The sequence below is a fragment of the Notothenia rossii genome (genome assembly GCF_949606895.1).
Source record: "Notothenia rossii genome assembly, chromosome: 11".
Lineage (NCBI taxonomy): Eukaryota > Metazoa > Chordata > Actinopteri > Perciformes > Nototheniidae > Notothenia > Notothenia rossii.
Genome location: NC_136910.1, coordinates 10,183,517 through 10,211,024, shown reverse-complemented (window position 1 = coordinate 10,211,024; position 27,508 = coordinate 10,183,517). Strand labels below are relative to the sequence as shown.

Below are 27,508 nucleotides of genomic sequence, written 5' to 3'. Positions count from 1 at the left end.
CTTAGCTAGCTGGGACACTTGAAGTCAAAGTCTCAGCTCAAAAGGGTCAAATTGAGTCTAGTTTACAAAGGACCTAACACCACCTGAAAATCTGTATTTTACAGTCTTCTTTATAGTATGTCACAACATCACTGTTGGCTTCAGATACAGACGCAGCAGACTGCACTTCCTAACACATCCCAGGTGCAACCAGAAGGTGGTATGAGACACTGCCTTTCAGCCTGGCATTATTCATCTTGTTAGTGTGATACCTCCCTAACCTAAGTAGGTTTGGCTATCAAGCAAGTAAATATATTAACATTTAAGCTTAATGTTACTTCATTGTTTGGGATGTCCTTGTGAAGACAACTTGACATTAACATACCGTAGCAGGTCTAAAAGTTAATGGAAAAAGCCTCCAACATTGAAGGATAATGTGTTTGACGTTAGGGAATACATATGTTATGGTAACACATAGATCAAAATGGTTTCTTTAAGTTTGAGGATTAGGGCCGGTCTTATAACAAAGATATTTACAGTATAAATTATCTTGATTAACGTTAACCAGTCATAACACAAACATCTCATACACTTAAGTGTCATAGTTAACCAAATCACACTTGATGAATGGCATAAACATTCATTTGGTCTCCTTAATGTTTATGTAATGTCAGTGGTATGTACAGTCTGACTGCTGTAGGCATGTTTGCTGTTGTCCTGTTTGTACTGCTCTTAGTGTGTAGCATGCTGTTGAGAGCTGTTTCTGAGTCAAGTGTGACACCTACTGCTTACTTTGGTTTACTGGTATTGGTATTTAATAATGTTGCTCTGGTACAACCCTTCATTAACAGTGGCATTTGCTGTAATCCAGGGGATATAGGTCTATTCCTGAAGTAAAAACTGCTTTGAGCTACTGATTTGATGACTAACCCGTTAAGAGCATGAACAAATAACAAAGATATCATCTAAACTTCAACTCACCTGTAGTCTGAGCAGGCGTAGTACCTACTGTATGAAAACAAACATTGAGATATAATTAGTAACAAATCAGTCTGCTAACATCAATTAACAAAGTCAGTTAATGCAGTGATGTAAAAGTCTCAACAGACATAAATGCACCATGTTTTAAACTTTTCTTCACACTGACATAAATGTGCTTTTGGGGTTGAATGGACTATTATATTTAAGCAATAGCTCACGACAGGCCATGGTATATGCTCATTATATCACAGCTAAGGGGCGTGGTTCGGCCCGACGCGAAGCGGAGGCTCGACAACCCCCTTAGCTGTGATATAATGAGCATATATCACGGCCTGAAGTGAGCTATTGCTTTTATAAAACGGTTACCAAGTGTGGCAATATGAAAGAAAAATACACACTCTAGTTTAAATAGTTTTTATTAGTAAATAATGATGTTCAAAATAAAATAGTCCCTCCGTTGCCTTCTGCACAAAACATAGTGTACGGTGGTTGCTATGCAACAACACTAACAGCAAGCGAACATATTAGACAGAGAGCGTTGATCCATTATTTGGCTGTTTATTTACATTAATGTGTATGTTGCTGTTTATTGTGCATCCACTGAAAAACTGTCCAGCATCAGTAGCATGGCTTACGTGGTCACTTGTATAGGTTGAGGTTGTTCGAGGCTGTTGCTAGGCGTGGCGAGAATATTGCTTCACTTTCTCCGGTCCCCGAGATTGGGCTTTAGCTCGCACCTGTGGCCACTAACGGTCATAATTTCTCTGCTTTGTTTCAAAACCCGCATCAGAAAGCTTTTCAATGGTGGTACTTTTCCAGTTGGTCTACCTGCTCTTCACGTAGCTCTGCATGTTGTAGTTTAGGTGCTTTTTTTTTTCTGGAGATAGGCACTGCTCAATGCACTCCTCCATACTATAGTAAGACCCCCCCGGAGGTCGAAGTTAATCTTAAATGTTTCCATTTTATGCTTTGTAAGTTTGTTTCGTAACGGAAGAAATTTAAATATATTTATAAAACTGACAAGTCAAATCAAGCAATCTGATTGGTCGATAGCGTTTTTGCGGACCTCTTTGATTACAGATTTGAAAACATCGTTGCTTGCTTTAAAAGTAGAACAATTCATTATGTTAAACCTTCAAATGTATCTAGATATCCCTGCCCTAATGCCAAAGGAAATGCACACTGAATATGTTTTGCCATTTGAAGTCTATGACTGGACCGCTGCGTCAAAAAGGAGGGCTTCTGCCCCGTTACTTCTCCGCTGCTTTCTTGTTCCAGTATGTTTTCAGCCAACGGTATACTGTTTTTCTCAGACGCGGAGGGATACTGACTTGTTGTGAAAAGTAATTTACAATTCTACCCGTGGTATACGTTCAGTATATCACGGCTAAGAACCAATCAGATTGCTTGATTTGACTTGTCCGTTTTATAATCCTACATATATACTAAACAACTACAATATACCTTTTTCACAGCAGTCTGAGACACAAAATTGACAGCCTTCCATTTACTCAATATAGATCCAGGGTGGTGATAATCTGAACACGGGTTTAGCTAACTGGGACACTTGAAGTCAAAGTCTCAGCTCAAAAGGGTCAAATTGAGTCTAGTTTACAAAGGACCTAACACCACCTGAAAATCTGTATTTTACAGTCTTCTTTATAGTATGTCACAACATCACTGTTGGCTTCAGATACAGACGCAGCAGACTACACTTCCTAACACATCCCAGGTGCAACCAGAAGGTGGTATGAGACACTGCCTTTCAGCCTGGCATTATTCATCTTGTTAGTGTGATACCTCCCTAACCTAAGTAGGTTTGGCTATCAAGCAAGTAAATATATTAACATTTAAGCTTAATGTTACTTCATTGTTTGGGATGTCCTTGTGAAGACAACTTGACATTAACATACCGTAGCAGGTCTAAAAGTCAATGGAAAAAGCCTCCAACATTGAAGGATAATGTGTTTGACGTTAGGGAATACATATGTTATGGTAACACATAGAGCAAAAGGGTTTCTTTAAGTTTGAGGATTAGGGCTGGTCTTATAACAAAGATATTTACAGTATAAATCATCTTGATTAACGTTAACCAGTCATAACACAAACATCTCATACACTTAAGTGTCATAGTTAACCAAATGACACTTGATGAATGTCATAAACATTCATTAGGTCTCCTTAATGTTTATGTAATGTCAGTGGTATGTACAGTCTGACTGCTGTAGGCATGTTTGCTGTTGTCCTGTTTGTACTGCTCTTAGTGTGTAGCAGGCTGTTGAGAGCTGTTTCTGAGTCAAGTGTGACACCTACTGCTTACTTTGGTTTACTGGTATTGGTATGTAATAATGTTGCTCTGGTACAACCCTTCATTAACAGTGGCATTTGCTGTAATCCAGGGGATATAGGTCTATTCCTGAAGTAAGAACTGCTTTGAGCTACTGATTTTATGACTAACCCGTTAAGAGCATGAACAAATGACAAAGATATCATCTAAACTTCAACTCACCTGTTGTCTGAGCAGGCGTCGTACCTATGAAAACAAACATTGAGATATAATTAGTAAAAAATCAGTCTGCTAACATCAATAAACAAAGTCAGTTAATGCAGTGATGTAAAAGTATCAACAGACATAAATGCACCATGTTTTAAACTTTTCTTCACACTGACATAAATGTGCTTTTGGGGTTGAATGGACTATTATATTCCTACATATATACTAAACAACTACAATATACCTTTTTCACAGCAGACTGAGACACAAAATTGACAGCATCCCATTTACTCAATATAGATCCAGGGTGGTGATAATGTGAACACTGGCTTAGCTAACTGGGACACTTGAAGTCAAAGTCTCAGCTTAAAAGGGTCTAATTGAGTCTAGTTTACAAAGGACCTAACACCACCTCAAAATCTTCTTTTCACCGAGTGTTCTTTATAGTGTGTCAGTGAAACACGACATCACTGTTGGCTTCAGATACAGACGCAGCAGACTACACTTCCTAACACATCCCAGGTGCAACCAGAAGGGGGTGATGAGACACTGCCTTTCAGCCTGCCATTATTCATCTTGTTAGTGTGATAGCTCCCTAACCTAAGTAGGTTTGGCTATCAAGCAAGTCAAATATTAACATTTAAGCTTAATGTTACTTCATTGTTTGGGATGTCCTTGTGAAGACAACTTGACATTAACATACCGTAGCAGGTCTAAAAGTCAATGGAAAAAGCCTCCAACATTGAAGGATAATGTGTTTGACGTTAGGGAATACATATGTTATGGTAACACATAGAGAAAAATGGTTTCTTTAAGTTTGAGGATTAGGGCCGGTCTTATAACAAAAATATTTACAGTATATGTTATATTGATTCATGTTAATCAGTCATAACAAAGACATCTCATACACTTAAGTGTCATAGTTAACCAAATGACACTTGATGAATGGCATAAACATTCATTAGGTCTCCTTAATGTTTATGTAATGTCAGTGGTATGTACAGTCTGACTGCTGTAGGCATGTTTGCTGTTGTCCTGTTTGTACTGCTCTTAGAGTGCAGCATGCTTTTGAGAGCTGTTTCTGAGTCAAATGTGACACCTACTGCTTACTTTGGTTTACTGGTATTGGTATGCGAGGGTGTAACTTTGGTTTGAGAAGTGGGGGGGGGACACATTGTTCTCGATTTAATTCCATTTCCGGCCTTTCTACAAATATATATTTGGAACTATTGTGTTAACTGATCCAAGAAAGATGTGTAGTACATATAATGAGTGTGCAAACTTATCTATCCATGAATCTGTTTTATTTGTGATGACCTCACATCCTATAGGGGAGTCCGGGGGTATGGACCCCCGGTACGATTTTTTTGTTTAAATTGAAGTTAAAGGCATCAATCTGGTGCACAAATTGAGAGATTTATGGATACAGCTCTCAACACTCATATGAAACAGAACTGTATATATTTCAATACTCCAAAAAACATTAGAATATGCTCACAACCAATAACACATCATTGATATACTCCTCTCTCCTATCTTTATCTTACCTAGTCTGCATTCTTTCTTTTTATTTATGCGTATTTTACTAATCACTCGCCTTTCAAACTGTGTTTTTAATTTTTTACTGACATTGGAATTATTTTTTTACTTATTTTGAACAACTATATTAAATAGATGAAAGTATTTGTTTAGACCAAACCGTTTGAGACCCACTGAGATAAATTAGACTAAAGTTTACAATATAATCACTCAGCGAGTCCTTTACCTCACCTAAACTGACGTTATCTCAGCTTCTCAGTCCGACAGGAGAGGACTCTCCCTCTCCTAATTGTTGAAACAGCTTCTAATCTCCGTTAGCTCCAAACTAGCACCAGATGCTAACAACAACCCCCTAACTCTCTCTCTGTCTCTCTCTCTCTCTGTCTCTCTCATACAAAATGTGCTCCTGCCACACACACACAGACGCTCCTCAAAGACGATGACCACTTGCGTTAAAAAACAAAAAAAACCCATTTTGAAAAGTGGGGGGGACACAAACAGGATTTTGAAAAGTGGGGGGGACATGTCCCCCCTGTCCCCAGTGGAAATGACGCCGATGTTGGTATGTAATAATGTTGCTCTGGTACAACCCTTCATTAGCAGTGGCATTTGCTGTAATCCAGGGGATATAGGTCTATTCCTGAAGTAAGAACTGCTTTGAGCTACTGATTGTATAACGAACCCGTTAAGAGCATGAACAAATGACAAAGATATTATCTAAACTTCAACTCACCTGTAGTCTGAGCAGGCGTCGTACCTACTGTATGAAAACAAACATTGAGATATAATTAGTAATAAATCAGTCTGCTAACATCAATAAACAAAGTCAGTTAATGCAGTGATGTAAAAGTCTCAACAGACATAAATGCACCATGTTTTAAACTTTTCTTCAAACTGACATAAATGTGCTTTTGGGGTTGAATGGACTATTATATTCCTACATATATACTAAACAACTACAATATACCTTTTTCACAACAGACTGAGACACAAAATTGACAGCCTCCCATTTACTCAATATAGATCCAGGGTGGTGATAATGTGAACACTGGCTTAGCTAACTGGGACACTTGAAGTCAAAGTCTCAGCTCAAAAGGGTCACATTGAGTCTAGTTTACAAAGGACCTAACACCACCTGAAAATCTTCTTTTCACCGAGTGTTCTTTATAGTGTGTCAGTGAAACTCAACATCACTGTGGGCTTCAGATACAGACGCAGCAGACTACACTTCCTAACACATCCCAGGTGCAACCAGAAGGTGGTGATGAGACACTGCCTTTCAGCCTGGCATTATTCATCTTGTTAGTGTGATACCTCCCTAACCTAAGTAGGTTTGGCTATCAAGCAAGTCAAATATTTACATTTAAGCTTAATGTTACTTCATTGTTTGGGATGTCCTTGTGAAGACAACTTGACATTAACATACCGTAGCAGGTCTAAAAGTCAATGGAAAAAGCCTCCAACATTGAAGGATAATGTGTTTGACGTTAGGGGATACATATGTTATGGTAACACATAGATCAAAATGGTTTCTTTAAGTTTGAGGATTAGTGCTGGTCTTATAACAAAGATATTTACAGTATAAATTATCTTGATTAACGTTAACCAGTCATAACACAAACATCTCATACACTTATGTGTCATAGTTAACCAAATGACACTTGATGAATGGCATAAACATTCATTAGGTCTCCTTAATGTTTATGTAATGTCAGTGGTATGTACAGTCTGACTGCTGTAGGCATGTTTGCTGTTGTCCTGTTTTTACTGCTCTTAGTGTGTAGCAGGCTGTTGAGAGCTGTTTCTGAGTCAAATGTGACACCTACTGCTTACTTTGGTTTACTGGTATTGGTATGTAAAAATGTTGCTCTGGTACAACCCTTCATTAACAGTGGCATTTGCTGTAATCCAGGGGATATAGGTCTATTATCTAAACGTCAACTCACCTGTAGTCTGAGCAGACGTCGTAGCTATGAAAACAAACATTGAGATATAATTAGTAAAAAATCAGTCTGCTAACATCAATAAACAAAGTCAGTTAATGCAGTGATGTAAAAGTATCAACAGACATAAATGCACCATGTTTTAAACTTTTCTTCAAACTGACATAAATGTGCTTTTGGGGTTGAATGGACTATTATATTCCTACATATATACTAAACAACTACAATATACCTTTTTCACAGCAGACTCAGAAACAAAATTAACAGCATCCCATTTACTCAATATATATATAGAGGGTAGTGGTGGTCTAATGGATAGTGAGGTGGGCTGAAGATCGGAGGGTTGTGAGTTCAAATCCCGCAAGGAGCACCACCACTAGTATTCCCTTGAGTAAGACACGTAACCCTTAGTTACTCCAGGGAGAATGTCCCTATAATTGGTCATTGTAAATCACTTTGGATAAAAGCGTCAGCTAAATGATATGTGATAATGTGTACACTTGAAGTCAAAGTCTCACCTCAGAAGGCTATAATTGAGTCTAGTTTACAAAGGACCTAACACCACCTGAAAATCTGCTTTTCACCTAGTGTTCTCTATAGTGTGTCAGTGAAACACAACATCACTATGGGCTACAGACACAGCTAACTGGGACACTTGAAGTCAAAGTCTCAGCTCAAAAGGGTCTAATTGAGTCTAGTTTACAAAGGACCTAACACCACCTGAAAATCTGTATTTTACAGTCTTCTTTATAGTATGTCACAACATCACTGTTGGCTTCAGATACAGACGCATCAGACTACACTTCCTAACACATCCCAGGTGCAACCAGAAGGGGGCGATGAGACACTGCCTTTCAGCCTGGCATTATTCATCTTGTTAGTGTGATACCTCCCTAACCTAGGCTGTTGAGAGCTGTTTCTGAGTCAAGTAACACCTACTGCTTACTTTGGTTTACTGGTATTGGTATGTAATAATGTTGCTCTGGTACAACCCTTCATTAACATTGGCATTTGCTGTAATCCAGGGGATATAGGTCTATTCCTGAAGTAAGAACTGCTTTGAGCTACTGATTTTATGACTAACCCATTAAGAGCTTGAACAAATGACAAAGATAGTATCTTAACTTCAACTCACTTGCAAGCACCGTACCTATGAAAACAAATATTAAGATATCATTTGTAAAAAATCTGTCTGTTAACATCAATAAACAAAGTCAGTTAATGCAGTGATATAAAAGTATCAACAGAAATACATGTTAATTTAAATGTATTTTATTGAAATGTATTCATACTTATCAACCCCAGAAGCAGTACAGGCAACATGATTTCTCTTGCCATTTTCCAAAGGCCCAAAATTCAATCCTGTGATCCAAATATAATAAGTACAATTTCAAAATAAAACAAACAAATGAGAAAGAACAGAAAGTATTCAGGGACTGCACAGACCCATCACACCCATGTACACTTTACAAAAATATGTACACTTATACTGTTTTTTTTTCCTATATATATATATTTATAGCGCATGGTGGAAGGGAGCAGGGAGAGAAGAAAATCTTATTTTACCTGCCCCTACTTAAAATAAATAACAAAAAGAAAAAAATGAAATAACCCTATAAAAGTTAAAATAAAAGCAATATTCTTTCAGTCTCAGTTGCATACAAATACTGAAAGATATAACAAGAACACAATCAAAAGTAAATTTCATCCTGTCTAATTACGCTTTATTTACAAACGTTCTTACAGCCCTTTAAATCATTCGGCAAAGAATTCCACTTCTTTACGCCAACTACAGAGACACACATCTGCTTTAAAGTAGTATGTGCAAACTGATGCTTAACATTTTATTTCCGCCTAGGCTCATCCTCGGAAATCAAAACTAATTTGTTTTGCATATTTTCTGGCAGTATTCTGTTTTTTTCTTTATGCATAACTAAAGCCGTCTGTAATTCTATTAAAATTAACAGCCTTGACTCAATAACTAGTTTGTTTGTTTGTTCTCTAGGTTGTACATTAAGCAACATTCTCACAGCTTTTTTCTGTAATGTAATTAAAGGTTTTAAATGACTCATAAAGGTGTTGCCCCACACTTCAACACAATCATTTAAATATGGCAGTATCAAACAAAAATACAAAATGTGCTTTGACTTGTAGTCAAGATAATATTTTTGCTTTATAAATATTGATGCACAATCTGCGTGTAGATTCCCATTTAGATAACCATCAAACTTTCGGTTTGGCATACCTGTCTAGAAGATTAGTTGCCGCCTCAGCTTGGCTTTTCAGCCCTTGGACGAGCGAAAGACGAACCGATGTTCAACCTAGTCTTGTTCCTCCGTTTGTCATTCAGCACTGAATTGATACTGCAGAGGATTACACAGTACACACAGTCAAAAAAGGCCGTATTTTTATACTTAGCAAGTAGTCAAATTCTTTAATCGCTGAAGACAAAGAGATACATCGGCACTAGCGGCAAACACATGTCTGATATATCTTACACAGAGGTTAAAAGAACAATCATTTTGGATCAACATTTATTTTAATCAATGAATTCACAATCTTAAAAAGTTGTTTTATGGAAGGCATTACTTTCATTTTGTAAATTTTTTCAAAGCTGTGTGTGTATTATGTTTCAATGAAATTACTATATTAAAATATTATCAATATTTTTTAAGTCATATTGTTCCAGATCCTCAGATGCGCATCATTTTTTATGTATGTACAGTAAGTGTGATAGTTTGAGAAAATGGTGCAAATGTAAGAAATTAATTAAATCAAATTATTAAATTAGTTAATTAAAGAAGAGATTTCTTGACATTTTAAATCAAATATGGATTTGCAAAAAGATTAGGAATTGGTTCTTCGTTCTTTTCATGAATATGTTACGATAGTTGTGCTACTGGCAAATGGCACCTTTGTGTCTCAGCAAAAAATACTAATAATAAAATCAACATTCTTACAAAATATTATTTCTCAAGGAAATTCCTGCCATAGTTAAATTAGAAATCAAAACCCCTTTTTTAAAAGTATGGTTGTATAGCACAGTACAGTACAGTATAGTATTGTACACTATAGAAATATCAGTATGTGGCTTGAAATAAAAAACGAATCTCATTAATACAAAATAAATATATTACCTGTTCAGATGTTCGCCTGTGGTTGTTCAGCGCTCATCTATGGGAGACATCCGTGCTGCAACGATACTTAAATAAAAAAGTTGGCACAGTCCCATAAGTCTGTGGTTTGACAAGTTAGAGGAATATCAGTGGGTATTCCTGTAACTTGTCCTATTCTAATTGCTTCCTCATACCTAGTGAACCAAACAATCCATTGTTCTTTAACAATAATAAAGATTATCAGACTCTGTTCAGCAGAAACAAAAAGGTTATATATTTCAAAAAAAATCTGGAGTATACAGAGTAAGCTGCACTTCAATATAACGTGTTTATGTAAAGGGAATGCCTCGAAGCACAATTGGTCACCATTAAAAACACATGAACTAATTGATAATGCTATACAAATGGTACAAATTCCACACATTGTACATGATAGGCTAAGAGGCTGGACACTCTAAGCCGTTGACCAATCCAAACTGGGCTCTGGTTTCAGACGGAGGCAGTATGAGAAAAATAAAGAGCTTTTTGAACATTAAAGCATGGAAACATGTCACAGGAGTAGAGGCACAACATACAAATATGCCCTTTGATATTAACTATTTTTTCAGACCTGAATACTTTTTCAATGATAACTGTTGAGAATATATGAATCATAGTTTGTATTGAAATGAATTGTATACTATTGGATATTTGTTTGAAACTGTTATAATAATAATTCTTGAGTTATGGTCTACACGTGTGTTTTAGGGTCTCTGTGACATTGGCCTATGAACTTGGACCAGTTCGTCCTTTAGTGGAAGTGAGCGTTTGAGCGAAACTTAAAGAATGCCCTTCAGGGCGTTTATGAGATATCTCATGACAGGCTGACACCCAACCCCGAAAAAATCACACTTCAGGACACCATGACGGCCTGAGGCATCAAAAGTGATGTTCAAGTTGTCCTTATCTGTAACCGTATCTGTTGAACCAACAAAAATATCTGTCTCTGTGTCTGTATACTGGAAGTAAAATTCAATCACACCATATGTGTATAATTATCAGAGACTCATTTATCTGTCAATGTGTTCCTGAGAGAAAACTGGAAGTTAAATAAGCTAGAGGACAAAAGAACAGTCTCTCTCACGTAGCTTTACTGGAAACTAGTAGTATTCAGTAGCGTGGCGTGGGGAAAAAATTAGGGGAAGCCAATAATACGTACTTTCTTTTGGGGTGTGGTGGTCAATGTAATAACGTAACCAGATGAGTGATTACAGCACCCGGTATCATTTTACACACATTTGTATCATACAGATGCAGGACTTACACACGCCTGTTATCTGACCGACAGGTCCGCACGCACTCTCCAGCCGAAACTCAAGCATTCATTCACAAACTAAATCAGGAGACCTTTAACGTTTTACGTCCGGTTCGCTCCTTTGTTCCTCGCTGTACACAGCTCCAGTTTGGGCATTGGCCTGTCATCAGATTGTATTTGTTGTTGCTGCTGCAGCAGATGTTTAGTACAATTATTTTGGATTAAATACTCCAAATCTCCACCCTCCATAATTGCACTTGCTTCAGTTGCTTGCTACTTTCTAACGGCGGTGAGAGTGGTGCAGTGACGCTATCTATCTTCTATAGATTAGATTTAGGATTCGAAAATTATAAAAGTAGGGTAGACATGTGGATATTATCCGACTGAACAAAACGTGCATTTACCTAACAGGTTCGTTTTCCACCGACCTTTTTTCGAGCTATTTTCCAAAATCCTATGGAGAAATCCCATTGCTATTTTGTCGAGGGAAACCGAGCGCAGCTTACTTCCGATTTTTGGGACGCGTCACTGCACCACTAAATTGATGCGATTTGGTTGGATTGTGAGGCAAGGGAAGCCAGCCGCCTCTGGCTTCCCTTGGCATGGCCCTGACCAATCACAGGTTGCCAGGGGCATGACGTGAGCCTCATCTGATTGGTCAATCCCTCCATTTTTTTTCACCAAGGGAAGCAAATTTCGGCTGGCCTCCTCGGTTATGGCTAGAAAGGATCCGTCTAGTGTAAAACTCTCGCGAGAGTTTGCAAGTCACGTGGCTGAATGTTTACGTTTGGCAAGCAGCCTTTCAGTTACGATCGTTAACATCAGTGGGCCACAGCAAATGATCGTGAGAAGCTAAACTATATATTAAATGTGTCAATGACAGGGAGTGTGATTGTTGAAATAGGGTGTTAGCGGTCTTGCTGTTCAAAGAAGAATGACAACACTGTAGATCACCAACACTATGGTTTATTTTTTATTCACAGGCAAGTCAACGTTGTCGCAGTAAAAGTCCCAAGATAGCTCCTGGTGCAATAAAATGTTCCCTTTCAGTGTTTTACTATTATCCAGCTGCATTAATGTGTATGTTGCATCATGTTACTGCTGTAGATGTGTTTCCGAGCCGCTCCAACGAGAGTTACAACGAGAACGTGACGTCATATTTACACAAGACGGATCCTTTCTAGCGTCCTCCTCTCGCAACAGAGAGTGCAATCTACTGTTTCACCATAACATCTAGAGGGGCGCTGTTTCACTCTTTGTAAAATACTCAATGAGAATGGGGGAGAGACGGGCCGGCAGCAACACACAACAAAGAATTTCCGAAACTAAACGAAGTTTTTTTATTTATTTATTAAAATGATAACTACAATCCGAAAAAACAGGCTTCCCTTGGCCTCCAGGAGAAAACGCCACTGGTAGTATTGGTTTTATATTGTTTTTGAGATACTCTGAGATATCTGCCTCTATCTCAGTACGATGCGGGTGGAATTAATGTCTTGTTTGACTTTAGTCATCTCGATGGTACCCAGAAAATAGCAGCTTTTATGGGGTGTATTTATTAAAAATGTTAACATTTCCCATTGAACCCTTTTTTCTCTACTTTTTGTATACACCATGCAAGTAACTTTAAGTCACAATTTATCGAAACCCTACTATATCTTAACCGGTGAAGGAAGAAAAATATTTAGGAATGTGAAAGCTGACTTCTTTGTGAAAACTCTTTTGTTCCGAGGCACTGTTGTTAAGTTTCTGTTTTGTTTCTCAACAATCACCTGATAAAGTATTAATGAAAAATCTCAGGTAGCTAACATTTGTGTTCCAGGTTTCTAAGATCACCCGTCATTAACTTGGTCTTTCAAGTGTGTCACAAGTGAGGCAATTATCTGTAACTGTCTGTAAACTTTTTTCAATAATGTACCCCCTTTGAACAAATATTCGGCCAAGTACCCCCTGATCAGCGAAAAAACAATTTGTTAGGGACAAAATGCCTATATAAAGAGGCACAGTACAGCCTTGCACCATCAGTGTCTGATTTATTAAAACAACAACATTGTAACTGAGAAAAACTTAAATGCTACATTTCAGAGGTTTACAATCCATCACTAAATTCATGGCAAACCAATTTTAACATCATGCAATAACACTAAGACGACATTAGTTGCATTGAACTGACCTTTTTAATAAGTTGTACTTACAATGTAGTGAGAAACATGGGCTTGTGCTTCACTGAGGATCTTTGTCATTCTCAGTGACAGGGAGGCAAACTGCAGTTATTACACTATGTGTAACTCTGTTCATATAAAACACACACTGCTCAAACTTCGTTACTTTTCCTAAAATTTGTATATTTATTTATTTATTTTGGGGCGTGGGGAACAAAGAGAAAAAAAGATATGAGCATTTTATGAGCATTGGATTTTTACCCCTCATATAAACATATGCATAATGCTGTGCTATACTTTGCGGCAACACGCCGTTGCCAAGTAACGCTTATTGTTTAGATGTCCTTTGATAAGCAGGCAGTCATATAATTAGCTAGAACTAGCTAGATCTGATAGATTTGGACAAAAACTTTAGTGAAGTATAACCGGACGCGAGAGAGGGATCAGAGATAGGATCAGCTGCTGCTGACGGAGATCATGCAGCTCTGCATGATCACAGCTCAGCTGTGACGGACCGGTGAGTGGACCAAAATACACTAAGAGTTAGACCTAACACACTTAGCTAGTTTATCTACTCTGGAACAAGCTAAACTAGTTATACATATATTTATTCTTTACTGTCGGGTCATTTATTACAGGTTCAGCGAGCTGCACGAAACTGACGGGCTGTCAGGAGAGGGAGAGGAAAAGAGAGCACCCCGTTTATTTTTCCTATTTTATTATCCAGAATTACTTTAAAACTTTGAATAAAGTAGTTAATCAACTATTAGTAGTTTGTTTAAATGCATTAATTATGTTTTTTTTGTTCATTAACATAAAATAAATCTCACGTACCCCCTGCAGTACTCCAACGTACCCCTAGGGGTCCGCGTACCCCCATTTGAGAACCACTGATCTAGATCATTATCAGTGGTTCCCAACCATTTTCAACTCAGGGTCCACTTAAGAATCAAAAATGTTTTCGCAGCCCACATTCAACCATAAACAATACGGAGGCTAAATAAAGTTATGATTGGTCAATTCAGAACATGTGAGACGTTGTTAATCCAGTACAATATACCGCTGTCAAGGACTGCAATGACCGTTGCTAAGGAGGATCAAGAAAGAGAAAGGAAAAGAGGTTAAAATAACAAAAAAATCTTAATAATGAAAATGTTTCCACACAAATCCTAATGTTTTGCAAATTATTTGGTGGCAAATATTGAATTTGCATTTACACCCTTTAATATTTTATTTGGGCTTTTAGATGTAGACCGCACACAGTTAATAAACACAACTATTCTTCTGGCTAAAATACATATTTTTAAAAGTCAATCAAGGAGTAATCTTAATTTAAGGTGTTTGAAAAGTAGATCAAAAATACAATTTATTTTGGAAAAAACTATTGCCACAAAAAATCAAAGGGTGGCTCAACACGCCATGAAATGGGAAATAATTAGCTCTAACGAGGAGTGGGATTAAAGGAACAATAAATAGGCTTGCCATGTTGTGTTTTTGGTGGTTTTTGGTTGTCAACCTATTTTTGTTTGTGAAATGTTGAAGTGATCCTACTGACTGTATCTTTATTTCTTCTGTTTTTGTTTTGTTTTTGTCTGAGATGGGAATGTCATCTCCTATATGTTATTGTTATGTCCATGTTTGTGTCTTTTAGCCTGTACAAAATAAGAAAATTAAAAGATTATTTGGCGGCCCACTTGCAATGCCTTGGCGGACCACTAGGGGCCGCGGCATAAATGTACTTTGTATGTGAAATAAATTATGTGCATCCGTGTGACACTAAAATTAATTATTAAAACACAGATGTTGAATAGATACTGTTGCATATATAGACATCTACGTGCTGTACCTTTAAATATATACATTCCTCTATATTATACTTATATTCCTTTGTTTTTTCTCAGGGTTTTACATTTTAGTCTATTACTTTAAGTTTTAAGTTACCTAGTTGGTTGATGAATCCAATTAGTCGCTGCCTCACCTAAAAAAAACAAAGCATTAATTTCCTTACAGGGAAGGGAGAACCCAAAAGGCGTGATTCACTATGACGAGGAAACTGTTAATCAAAAACAACATCGTGCAAAAAAATGTATGTGGCTGAACATTTGACTTTTAAGTTCTGAGTCATTTAAATGTTTTACATACTCTGTAAAGGCTGGTGTGGGGAGTGTTGTAGTACCGGTACCTTATTGGGAAACCCTACATGTTTGAGCACCCTCTATGAAACGTCAAGCTACCCCACAGCACCAGGGCCGCCTTAATGCACGGGCTGACCTGGGCTGAAGCCCAGGGGCCTACGGAGATCGGGGGCCTATCATGAGCCAATTAAAAAATATTTTTTTTTTTTAAAAAAATCTTTTTTTTTTATTTCGGGTGTTTTTTTTTTTTTTTAAATAAACAAATTCTTGGCTTTCAGAATAGGAAACTTTCATTTCCAAAATCACACGATAAATACATTTTTGAATCTTGTAAAGGGAAGACGACAGCTCTCCCTCGCCACTCTGCTGTTCCACAGCGCCGCCCCCCTCCCTCCACTGAAATTATTATTGTAAGACGTAGAGTAATGATAGATAACACAGCAAGGTCCGTTACAGTTTGTTTTCATCTGATTTAAAAAAAACAAAGTCTTGGCTTTCAGAATATTAAACTTGTTTCGGCAAATTCAGATGATAAATACAACTTTGAAGCGTGTAACGGCATAATTACAAGCGGAGAACGGAGTAACTTGACGTCACAGCAGGCATAACAACAGCCGATGTTTCTCGTGAGGGTTTTCCCCGGGAAACAAACACAATACACACAAACGCAAATATACACAAACACCCACACGTCAGAATGAGAATATGTTTCACATGTGACTTATTCAAATTGCGAGTGATTGAGTGAAGAAAAAGTTTGAGTGGCGCTCGGAAAAGGAAATTGTTGAGGGAAAAGGAGTTTCGAGACAAGCAGCTATTACAAAAAATGCCGACGCTTACAGGTTATTTTAAACCTGTAGGCCAGGATGAGGAGGAAGGACAGATGAGTTCTGTACCGAGCGGTAGCGGTGCCGGCCGCGGGGCCTCGGAGACAAGTAGGCCGTCTGGTTCTGATAGCGATGGAGTAGCGGGAGAGGAAAAACAGACAGGAGGGACATTATCTGTTGGAGGAGATGGAGAGGACGACGAGGACTTGCTACGTGGAGGGGAGCCAACGGCAACCGGACAAATACATGAGGGAGGCCCGATACGTCACTCATATGGAGGAGAGGACCAGGCGCGTGTAGAGCAGAGTGGAGAAGTGCGATCACAGAGCCTGCCGAGGCTATAAATGACTTTGATTTGTTGTTTAAACAGGGGGCCTACAAAAACTATCAGCCCCAGGGCCTGATGGCAGGTTAAGGCGGGCTTGCACAGCAACCTCAAAAGAAAATCTCTGGTTTGCAGGTCCAGGAAACATACCTGGTGGAAGGGTCAGAATTTGACATAAACAACATGAAAGCATGGATCCATCCTGCCTTGTATCAACGGTTCAGGCTGGTGGCTAAATGGTACAAATTCCATCTTGAGGAAAACTATCCAGGGTCTTTTGAAGTAACTTGCTTTTTGGGGTTCTCCCTTTCCTATAGTGCTTTGTATAGGTTTTTGTGCATGTAAATGGTCTGCAAAGGCTAACATCCTGCCTCAAACACCTCCATTGGACTCCTCTGTTTACTTCTGTGCCATAGAGACATCACTATTTAACAATCGCGCTTCTATTGGCTAGCGCGATTGCCAATGGACCAATGGGTCCAATGGACGCCAAACAGCGTCAATTCATACTGAAATACATTCACTAATGGGGATGGGGGATATTTATCAGCTGCTTGTGTGACAGTCGGACAGTGAATACTTAACAGCGGCCGCTGCCACGAGTTAACAGTAGACTCAACTCCGGTGGACGAGCAGCACTGCAGCGGGCGATAATGCAGCTGAACCACATTAATGAACCACGGCACTCTGGAGAAGGGAATATGGTTGGAGAAGTAGTTCTTTAATTTAATCTGGCTTCGTATGCGGTGTTGCGGAGAAAATCAGCGACGTAAAACAAAGCATTCATTTCCTTACAGGGAAGGGAGAACCCTAAAGGCGTGATACAGTATGACGAGGAAACTATTGTTAATCAAAAACAATATCTTGCAAAAATGTTTATGTGGCTGAACATTTGACTTTTAAGTCATTTAAAAAGTGAACAAACATCTAGATAAGATCTGTAATGCCTCTGCAGATGATGGAATGCCACGAGGAAGCAGTGAACGTTTTATTAATATCATCATCTTTAATCATGGGATGTTTTACATACTCTGTAAAGGCCGGTCAAACAAGTGTGGCTGGTTGTTCCTGGGGTTTCCAGTAAAAGTCTTCAGCAGTGAAAAGATAATATTGTAAATCCATTTATAAAAGCTTCTCACTATCAAATACATTTAAAATCAATTAAATGTATATGCTTGACGATTGAATATCTCTGCATTGCATTAAGGAAAAAAATACCAGCTATATGCCGTGAGCTGATTATCGAGCCTTCATTGTAACAGTCTGTGTACACATATGTGGGTGGGGGGAGTGTTGTAGTAGAAAATTCCACTGTAGCGCCCGGTACCTTAATGGGAAACCATACATGTTTGAGCACCCTCTATGAAACATCAAGCTACCCCACAGCACCCTCAAAAGAAAATCTCTGGTGCCGCCACTGTGGGCTAAGCCCCTAATGTTTCCAGGTCCAGGAAACGCCCCTGGCGGAAGGGTCACGATTTGGCATAAACCAGCGGTTTTCAAAGTGTGAGGCGCGCCCCCCCTGGGGAGCGCCAGAGAGCTTCAGGGGAGGCGCAGCGTGAGACACAAAAGAACGAGAAAAAGACGAGTAAAGTGACACTTGCCCACTTGTGGCTGTCTGTGGAGACCGAGTTCCCCCACCTCGCCAAAAAGGAGTGAAAGTGCTCATTCCCTTCACCTCCACCTACCTGTGTGAGTGCAGGTTTTCCGCATTGACTTTGATCAAAAGCAAGTACCGGTAAAGGCTGCAGCCAGAGTATGATCTGCGTTTATTCCTGTGTGCATCAAAGACGCAGACTCATTGTTCCCACTAAAGTAGGGGTGAGTGTAATAAGGAGGCAAAGTTGACGTTCAGTGTGTTGCCGGGAGAATATAAGGATTTATCCACCATGTTGAAAATGTTAAAAAAAATATGTCTTGAGAACACGGCATGCGGAAATATACGGGTCGTGCTGCAGCTAGATGTGCCTGTCCTCTGTAAGAAGGTGTCGATGACTGACATGCAAGGAAGAACGGCTGTCGACAGGCTGTTCCAACTTTAACAACTGTATTAACTTCCAGGGTAGTGAATTGAACATGCAATTGTAATTGGGTGTGTGGTATATTTTCATGCACGGACACGCATGTTCCACAACACACAAACTGAACAACACTCAATTTTCCGATCGCTATCAGTGTCCTTGCGATCTTGTTATAATAACAAGTGCAAGTTACTGATGCAATATGGTTGAGACCATTCAGGCTTATTCTAGAGGGGTTCAAGGAATAGTCCAAGTAGTGGGGGAGTTTTATACAATATGTTTAAAACATAAAAATAAAAAGGTTTAAAAAAGTTATTGTTTAATGTTTTAAGGAGGTGACGCTACTCAGTCAATCAAATCGGTGCAGTCAGCACGATAGATTCAAACACACACACACAGTAATTTCAAATGGCGGAAGGTAGTTTAATTACATTTTCTCTTACTGGACCTCTTTGAAATGCAATTGAATACCCCTGCATTATAGCAACAACAACAATAATAATAATAATAATAATAATAACAGCAATAATAATTGGGAGGGGGGGCGCGGCTATTCTTATGTTCTCTGAGGGGAGGCTCACCTACCCACACTTTGAAAACCCCTGGCATAAACAACATGAAAGCATGGATCCATCCTGCCTTGTATCAACGGTTCAGGCTGGTGGTGGTGGTTAAAGGTGTGGGGGATATTTTCTTGGCATACTTTAGGTCCCTTTATACTAGAACTGAGCATAGTTTAGCTCAAATTATCTCAAACTGGTTTCATGAACATGACAATGAACTAATTGAAAACTCAAATTACCTCGGCAGTCACCAGATATCGATCCAATAGAGCACCTTTTGGATGTGGTGGAATGAGAGATTGGCATCATGGATGTGCAGCCAACAAATCAGCCGCAATTGCGTGATGCCATCAGGTCAATATGTGTTTCCAGCACCTTGTTGAGTCTATGCCAGATTTAAGCAGATCTGAAGGGAAAAGAGGGTCCAACCCGGTACTAGCAAGGTGTACCTAATAAAGTGGACGATGAGTGTATATAGAATATATCCATAGATCACCTATAAGAATACAGACATTGAGAGAGAGAGAGAGATTTAAAAAATACATAATAACCTGTCAAAGTGTGAGCTTTAGGGTCATGCTGGGATGGGTCTCTGACCTCTGTGATGGATGGGTTTGCAACGCTGCAGGAAATAAACAACATTACAGAGTTTCATTGATACATTTACAGAAGTAGTGATGACTTAAGATCACTGAAGAGAATAGGATTATTTTACCAATCTCAGTAAAACACACAGACACAAAAGCATGCGTCTTCAGTCCAGATGCTTACTGATTATACATCTAAAAGTGATTCTTCATGTGTCTGCCTGAATGTGTATTTTTGCATCTTGTGATAGCCTTGTGAATGACTGGTCAGTTTAAGATTATGGAGAGTGGGAGGGTGGATAGATAATAAGTAAAATGTTATAACTTTTTTTTTACTTTAATACTTTTTTATGTAACATATGTAACACCAAGCTGTCTGCGGCTCTTTTTCTGCTGTAACAAGGCACATTTCCCCTCCGTGGGAGGTATTCTGATTCTGATTCTCAAAGTCCACACGTCGACCTAGCAGTGCAGGTAGATGCATGGAAAACTATTAAAAGGAAAATCTGTGTGGATTTGTCGTTCTAAACCCTTGATACGGCAGTTAAAATGTTGCCGGGCTAACTGGGAAATATATTGATATTAAATCGATGTCGTGATACGAAACTTGACAGAGGTGGAAAAAGAGAGACTTCCATTTACCTGGAAGGACGACAGAAAAAGACAAAGATAGAGGCACCTATTGTGAGCTATGCTTGCATTGCACAGAGATAGAAAGCTTTTTATCTAACTTTGTTTTAGTTTACCTTTTGTTCTCCATCCTGATAAACACACTACCTTGTGGATTTGAGCGGTATTTATTTATATGTCGCTTCTTCCTATTATTGACTTTTAAATGGAAGTGTAAATCTTTGCTAATCAGCACCAGGTGAATTAAGGCACACCTGATGGCAATCAATGTCTGAACTAGTTTGATGAAGCAATGTGTTAAAAGTCTCATTTTGAATGTAATTCTTTAATCAAAGTCTGTACCAGAATCACAGTGTGCTGTAAGTTTGACACAAGAGAGAAGAGCACTACTTGAGAGAAGAGAAGCATTGCTGTTCACGAGGTATCTTCAGTTGTTTTGGTACTATATCCCAATTCATAGGAAGGATGTAGAGTTCACATCAACTGATTTAAGTGCTTTCTTTTCAGGATCTTTTCAGAGCCAGTAAGCCTGCTTCTCACATGTGCCCCAAATGAGAACAAACTTTAAAACCAATCCAATCCATTTTATTTCTATAGCACATGATAAAAACAGAGGGTTTGCCAAAGTGCTTCACAATTAACATAACATTATAATCAATCAATCAATGTTTATTTATATAGCCCAATATCACAAATGTTACATTTGTCTCAGTGGACTTCACAGTTTGTACAGAATATCAGTATAACAATACGACACCCTCTGTCCTTAGACCCTCACATCGTACAAGGAAAAACTTCCAGAGAAAACCCTACAGTTTAAAGGGGAAAATGGGAGAAACCTCAGGGAGAGCAACAGAGGAGGGATCCCTCTCCCAGGACGGACAGACGTGCAATAGATGCCGTGTGTAAATTGAAAAGATAATACATTTGCAACATAGGTAGACCAAATGTTGGGAAATGCATGTGTCTATAATAAGAAGATGAATCCACGAGGATATCCATCCAGGACTCATGATCCAGGACCACAGCAACAGGCTCAGCCACGACTCAAGATCATAATATAATAAAATATTATATTATAAGAATAAATATAAGGCACATAAAGTCTATGGACAGACAATAAAAGCATACAAATAGGTAGAGCAGAGCCTTTTAGATATCAAGGTGCTTTCAAAAGCATAGTGGATTTTGAACCATTTCTGTCAACTTAATAACTAGTTCTGAAGGGGCTTCATGTTAGTTTAAATAATGTGGAATTTGAAGGATGCAATTGCTCAGATAAAACACAGCACATAAGCTGAGACTATCTGCATTACAGATCAGTGTGGGAGTTTAAAGGCGTGAGACGTGTGTGATGAGTTTTGAAGGACTGTGTGTACAACATATTTGAAATCTTTTTGGAAGAGTAGTTCCTTGTTTGGGCGGCCATTCTTTAAATGTTCGTCCCTGATGGATACAATAGAACACGCACACATCAAGTTGACACTTCATCAGACACACCTAGCTTATTAACAACAGCATCAATCATTATATTGACCTGCAGGTGAGCTTTATTGCATAAAACAGGGACGTGAGCTTGTTTATTAGCTTACCTGTTGATGTTGTAACACACAAAGGGAAATCCTATTTGGAGTCCACATCTGTTGCCTTTCTATCATCTTGAACCATTCTCCTCTGACCTCTGGCATCAACAAGGCATTTTGGCCCAGGAAGAAAAAAGACAGATTTAAAGAGTTTTTAAAAAGGAAACAACATTTACTTGATAGGTGTGTTTTTCTGTTTGTTTGTGTTGACATTTAAATTTACATGGTAACATAAATGCGTTAGTGTAGTAAATTGTGCAACAAAACAATAATTCCAGTATAATAAACACAGACAGTCAGTTACGTATGGCATAAATGTGGACTCCAAATATGATTCCCCTTTGTGAAAAAACTGAACACACACGTCTCACGCCTTTAAACTCCCACACTGATCCGTAATGCAGATAGTCTCAGCTTATGTGCTGTGTTTTATCTGAGCAATTGCATCCTTCAAGTTCCACATTATTAATTAAAATGAAGCCCCTTCAGAACTAGTTATTAAGTTGACAGAGAAGGTTTAAAATCCACTATGCTCTTGAAAGCACCTGGATATCTAAAAGGCTCAAGAAACACAAACCAACAATCAATACCGAAGTGCTGCTAAGTTTATAATTTGATCATATTTATTTTATAACTGTGTCTGATTTAAGTTGGTTGATGAAAATGATTGTATCGATGAAGAAAAAACAGATCCTTTTTAAAGCGTCGGTGTATCTTTTTGTCAGTTTTCTGGTCTCTTGTATTACAAGTTAATGCAGTTTTTATTAAAGCTTATGGTAATCAGGAAATTCGTTTTTTTTTGTTTTAACTTGAACACACTTGTTGCTCTGATACACAGCTAACAGGAAAGTGCTGATAGCTTTCAAAAATCTATCCTGATCTGAAATAGAAACCCTTTTTTTTTTTTCGCTTCCTTATCGTAACTCTGTCCTTAGAAGCTTAATGCAACTAAACAAAAACATGCAACATGACCTTCGTAACAAGCGAAAGCAGGCTGACAGGAGGCGGGACATTCTCCAGGTGCAAATTAATCCAAATGACCCAAAAATATCAAATCTGCAGCAGGTGAATGAATTAAACTACCTCTCCTGGAACCATATCACATGCTTATCTCCACCTTTATGAGGCAAATTAGGAGTTTAAATGATTCAGGTTGTTATTTTTGATTAAAAAAAGATATTTACACGATTAGGTGACTTTATGAAATCAAGTGTCGATGGAGTTACAGGAAAGCATCGGCTGCAGAGATCTCTGATGTGCCAGGTGGCCGTCAGTCACGTCTCTGAGTTGGTTCAGAGCCACAAACTGGAATTCCTTTAAGCCACCAAAAAAACAATGCAAGAAAGGCTTGATGATGGATTGTCCCTGCGTGCAGCCTCCGCCCTTAACCTGCCTTTGTTGATGAGATTTGTCGTACTTTACTTAATCCCTCTTTATAAAAAACTACAATGTGATCTTTTTTATTCCATTGTTAAGATATGTTAGTGCATGCTATGACTTTTATATTTAAAATGAAACTATTCTTTGGCGTCTACAACATTTCTATTCAATATTATGGTATACTATGCTTTGATTTTCTTTACATACTAAACTCTGAACCTTTTTACAACCTTTTTGAATGGCTATGATTATTTTATATAACATTTTGGACCTTTTTATAGTTTTTTAAAATTATATTTTATACTTTCATATCATACTATAACTTATTTTATTGCAGACTTTCATCATGTTTCTATTATATTTCTGTAAAATGGTATGGCATATTACAAATTGCTATTACTTGTTAAAGAAAAAATATGACACATTTAAGACTTTTTTTCAGACTGTACTAACTTTCTTGCGACAAATTTATGACAAGCTTTACAACAATATATTCTTATAACTTTTAATAAAAAATTTCATTGTTTAATATGCCATAAATATGTTTCTGTTTTATTTTTGTTTAGAATTATAGTTGCCAGGAGTGTCAAACTCAAACACACAGTGGGCCAACATTTAAAAATCAGTGCCAGTCGAGGGCCGGACTGGTTCAATGTTTATTGCAAAACTTATTGAAATGAACTTATTGCACATATTAAACCTGGAACTAACAAAGCTTAAATTACTGCCCATTAAACATGAAATAATCAGTTTCATTAATTTCTTATGGCTCTATCTGCAGATTTTCCGGAGTCATTTCTTATTACATTTTTCCACAGGCCAACAACAGCTTCAAAAAAACAATTTCCCTCAAAGAAAAAAACAAACATGCCCTGTTGTTGCAAGAAAAAAAGTGCAGAAGGAAACATCCATTTAAACTCAGTGTGCTGCTCTGGGATGCTCGTTCAAGCCAGATACTTGGCATCTCATTTTGGGTGCAAGTTCATCAATGTTTGGGGTCAGGCTCTGAGCTGAGGAGACCCTCAGGGTGGAGTGAAGGTGTGCGTGCAATATACCGACGGGCCAGATCTAATAGTAATTAAACATTATCCTGCCGGCCGAAATGTAATCCACCACGTGCCTGATTTGATGTTTGACATGTATGTACTAGTCAATTTGTATTATTCCAGCCCAGTCTGCACTTCGCTCTCAGGCCACAGTGGGGCAGTGACAGTCAAATTCATCAAAAATCCTCATTTTAAAAAGTGTCAATTTTTATATTTCATCACCCAGGAGATAATGCAAGATGTTTTCCAGTGATGGAGAGAGAAGGGGAGGGGGACAACAGGCTGGACATCCAGATGGGTTATTGTTAACACTGCATCTCTTTAAAGAAAGGGGAATGTGAGTGTGTGTGAGGGAGGGTGAGAGAGAGAGAGAGAGAGGGGGAGACACAGCAAAACTGAGTGTTAAAAACCTTGGGATCTGAAAAAGCCTCCCAGTGTGTCTGCGAGGGAGCTGCAGCACACAGGAGGGTTTCTGCAGGAACAACTCTCCCAGACTTTCAAATGAAGGAGCATTTCAACATGGACTTATAACTGTACTCAGCCTGAAGGAAGTCCAGGTGAATGGATGGATCTTAAGACAGGGATTCACGCAGTATGGAGATGTTCGCCCCACGGTACTTTGTTTGGATACTTCTGGAAGGAACCTTTGGTTTGGTAAGTCAAGGACATCATTCACACCGGTGTTATGTTAGGGAAATAACGAGCAAGCAGGTGGACAGCAGCAAAGTGTATTTGTTAATAAAGTGTACCAATCTTTTGCATTTTAAGTATCTTTTAACTAAATTAGCCTATTTTCAGCCATGACCTTTTATTATACCATGATATAACCCTGTACAATGATTAATTATTTTGCAGTTACATGTCAAAATAATTAAATATAATGCATTTTTGGAGTGTAAACAGTATGTGTGTAGTTAGATATACAGTAGTCTATTTACTTGTGATGCTTAAGTATGTTGTTAAGTCAATACATTTCTATTTTGGACACATCACTTTTATGTTTTTGGAAAGTAGTGTAACGTAGAATAGATATTCTTAAAGAATATAAACTGAATCTCTAAACATTTATGTCCCCTTGTACTTAACATTCACATTTCTCTCCTGATTTCCTGTCTAGTTTGTTCTTGGGCAACATCAGGATAAAGTCTCCTTCAGGACAACTGGACATTTGATTCCCAACACCAAACTCCCCCTCACCGGCCCCCATGCTAAGCAGGGACTTCTGGAAATACTCGGAGGAAACTCCCAGTCACACTCCAACCCATCCTTAAAAATAAAGCTCCGTCCCATCATGAAAGTCCATGGAGCATCCAAGTTCTCCAGGACGTTCAGCTGGGGGGACTTCTACTCAAACATTAAAACGGTCAAACTGAATCTGATGATAATGGGAAAGATTGTGGATCACGGGAACGGCTCTCTGGGAGTCTACTTCCGCCACAACTCCACAGGGGTGGGCAACGTGTCCGTTAGCCTCGTGCCCCCGATGAAGGAGGTAGAGTTTGATCTGGAGCGCCAGAGTGTGGTCAACCCCAAAGAGTCCAAGACCTTCAACTGCAGGGTGGACTACGAGAAGACGGAGCGCAACAAAAAGGTGATGCTGTGTAACTACGACCCGTCCAAGACCTGCGCTCAGGAGCAGACGCAGAGCCACGTCACCTGGATGTGTTCCAAGCCCTTCCAGGTCATCTGCATCTACGTCTCTTTCTACAGCACCGACTACAGACTGGTGCAGAAAGTGTGTCCGGACTACAGCTCCCACAACCCAGGAGCCTACCTGCCCACAGGTTAACCAGAGGGCAAAGAGAATACTCCAATACATCCAGTTCAAGTGAATGCTTGTTTTACCATTGGTCAGCATTTAAAGTATACAGTATGTTTTAGTCCAATATCTGCTTGTTCTAGACTACAATAGCTGTTTTTGAAATGCACAGTATTAGGGGTGGAACAAATATATTTTCATTGATTGATGTCATTTCATTTCAAACCTTTATTTAAATCAGATTGGTCCCTTGAGATCATAGATCTCTTTTTCAAGGGAGAGCTGCAGCATATAGGTTCCAAATGAAACATAAAACAATAAAAGACATCATACATTATATTTACAGGATAATAAAGGACAGATGTGGCGATTGTTTGTTTTTGAAATTCATACTTTTCAATGTATCCTTTAGTTTTTATGAAAGTTGCGAATAATGCTCATGAAAACCTTAAACATAAGGCAATGCAGATAATCCCTGAGAGGAGATAAATCATATTTAGTATTTTATTCTCTTTAAAGGGCCTGAATGATTCTCAAAATATTAATTGAATAAAGTAATTACTTTTGCTCTAACCATACTATCTGCGATACTAGACAATAGCAAGTTTTGGTTTGTAAGGTGTGATATAGTTAAGTTAGTTTGTAATACTTAAGAAATAAGACTATATATGTGTATACTCACTGTATAGTCAGGATGTCCCATGCATTTGCAAGTTCTTCTTTTGCATATCAATTTACACTTTTGCCAAATGTTGCCAAATGTTAGACCTCATGTACACACTAAGGACATGTATGTGAAGCAATCAACCCTATTAAAGAAATACTTCAAAATAAACCTTTGTTTATCAACAACTCACCATTTGCCACCTTGAATTTGTGAAGAAAACGTATTTTCTTTCATTCCTCCATGGTGGACGAAGACTGAAGTAAATCGGGCCTGCAACAGCAAAGCTTAAACATTAGTTAATAAACTCTCATACTACACATGCAGTTTTATCAAAGTATGATATATACTTTACTATATTTATGTATTATCTGTCAGAATTTTTAAGACCAACATATACTTACCGAAAAGTTAATCCTTAAAGGTTTCACATCATTAAAGTGGAGTAAAGAAATATACCTGAAGATGTTGAGGCGTTAG

The 27,508-nt window shown here is 38.4% G+C and overlaps 1 protein-coding gene and 1 long non-coding RNA gene across 2 annotated transcripts; one reads left to right on the top strand and one right to left on the bottom strand.

The window, feature by feature from the left end:
• Positions 1–5,724: 5,724 nt before the first annotated feature.
• Positions 5,725–10,181, bottom strand: LOC307023571. Its single transcript, XR_013803736.1, has 6 exons — positions 10,074–10,181; positions 9,182–9,299; positions 8,229–8,298; positions 8,072–8,086; positions 6,940–6,963; positions 5,725–5,753 (listed from the first exon to the last, which is right to left on the bottom strand). It is a non-coding gene; the product is annotated as an uncharacterized lncRNA (long non-coding RNA).
• Positions 10,182–25,119: 14,938 nt separating this feature from the next.
• LOC307023568 (neurexophilin-1-like) lies at positions 25,120–27,168 on the top strand. The gene is made up of 2 exons (XM_079656880.1): positions 25,120–25,259; positions 25,723–27,168. The coding sequence occupies exons 1-2, from the start codon at positions 25,200–25,202 to the stop codon at positions 26,392–26,394; spliced, it is 732 nt and encodes a 243-aa protein (XP_079513006.1). The 5' UTR covers positions 25,120–25,199; the 3' UTR covers positions 26,395–27,168.
• Positions 27,169–27,508: the final 340 nt, after the last annotated feature.

What these genes read in the sequence shown, in the direction of transcription:
- LOC307023568 (XM_079656880.1), top strand. Translation starts at nt 25,200, where the DNA reads ATGGAGATGTTCGCCCCACGGTACTTTGTTTGGATACTTCTGGAAGGA. An exon ending in TGGAAGGAACCTTTGGTTTG is followed by an intron (nt 25,260 to 25,722) that starts GTAAGTCAAGGA and finishes TTTCCTGTCTAG; the next exon opens with TTTGTTCTTGGGCAACATCA.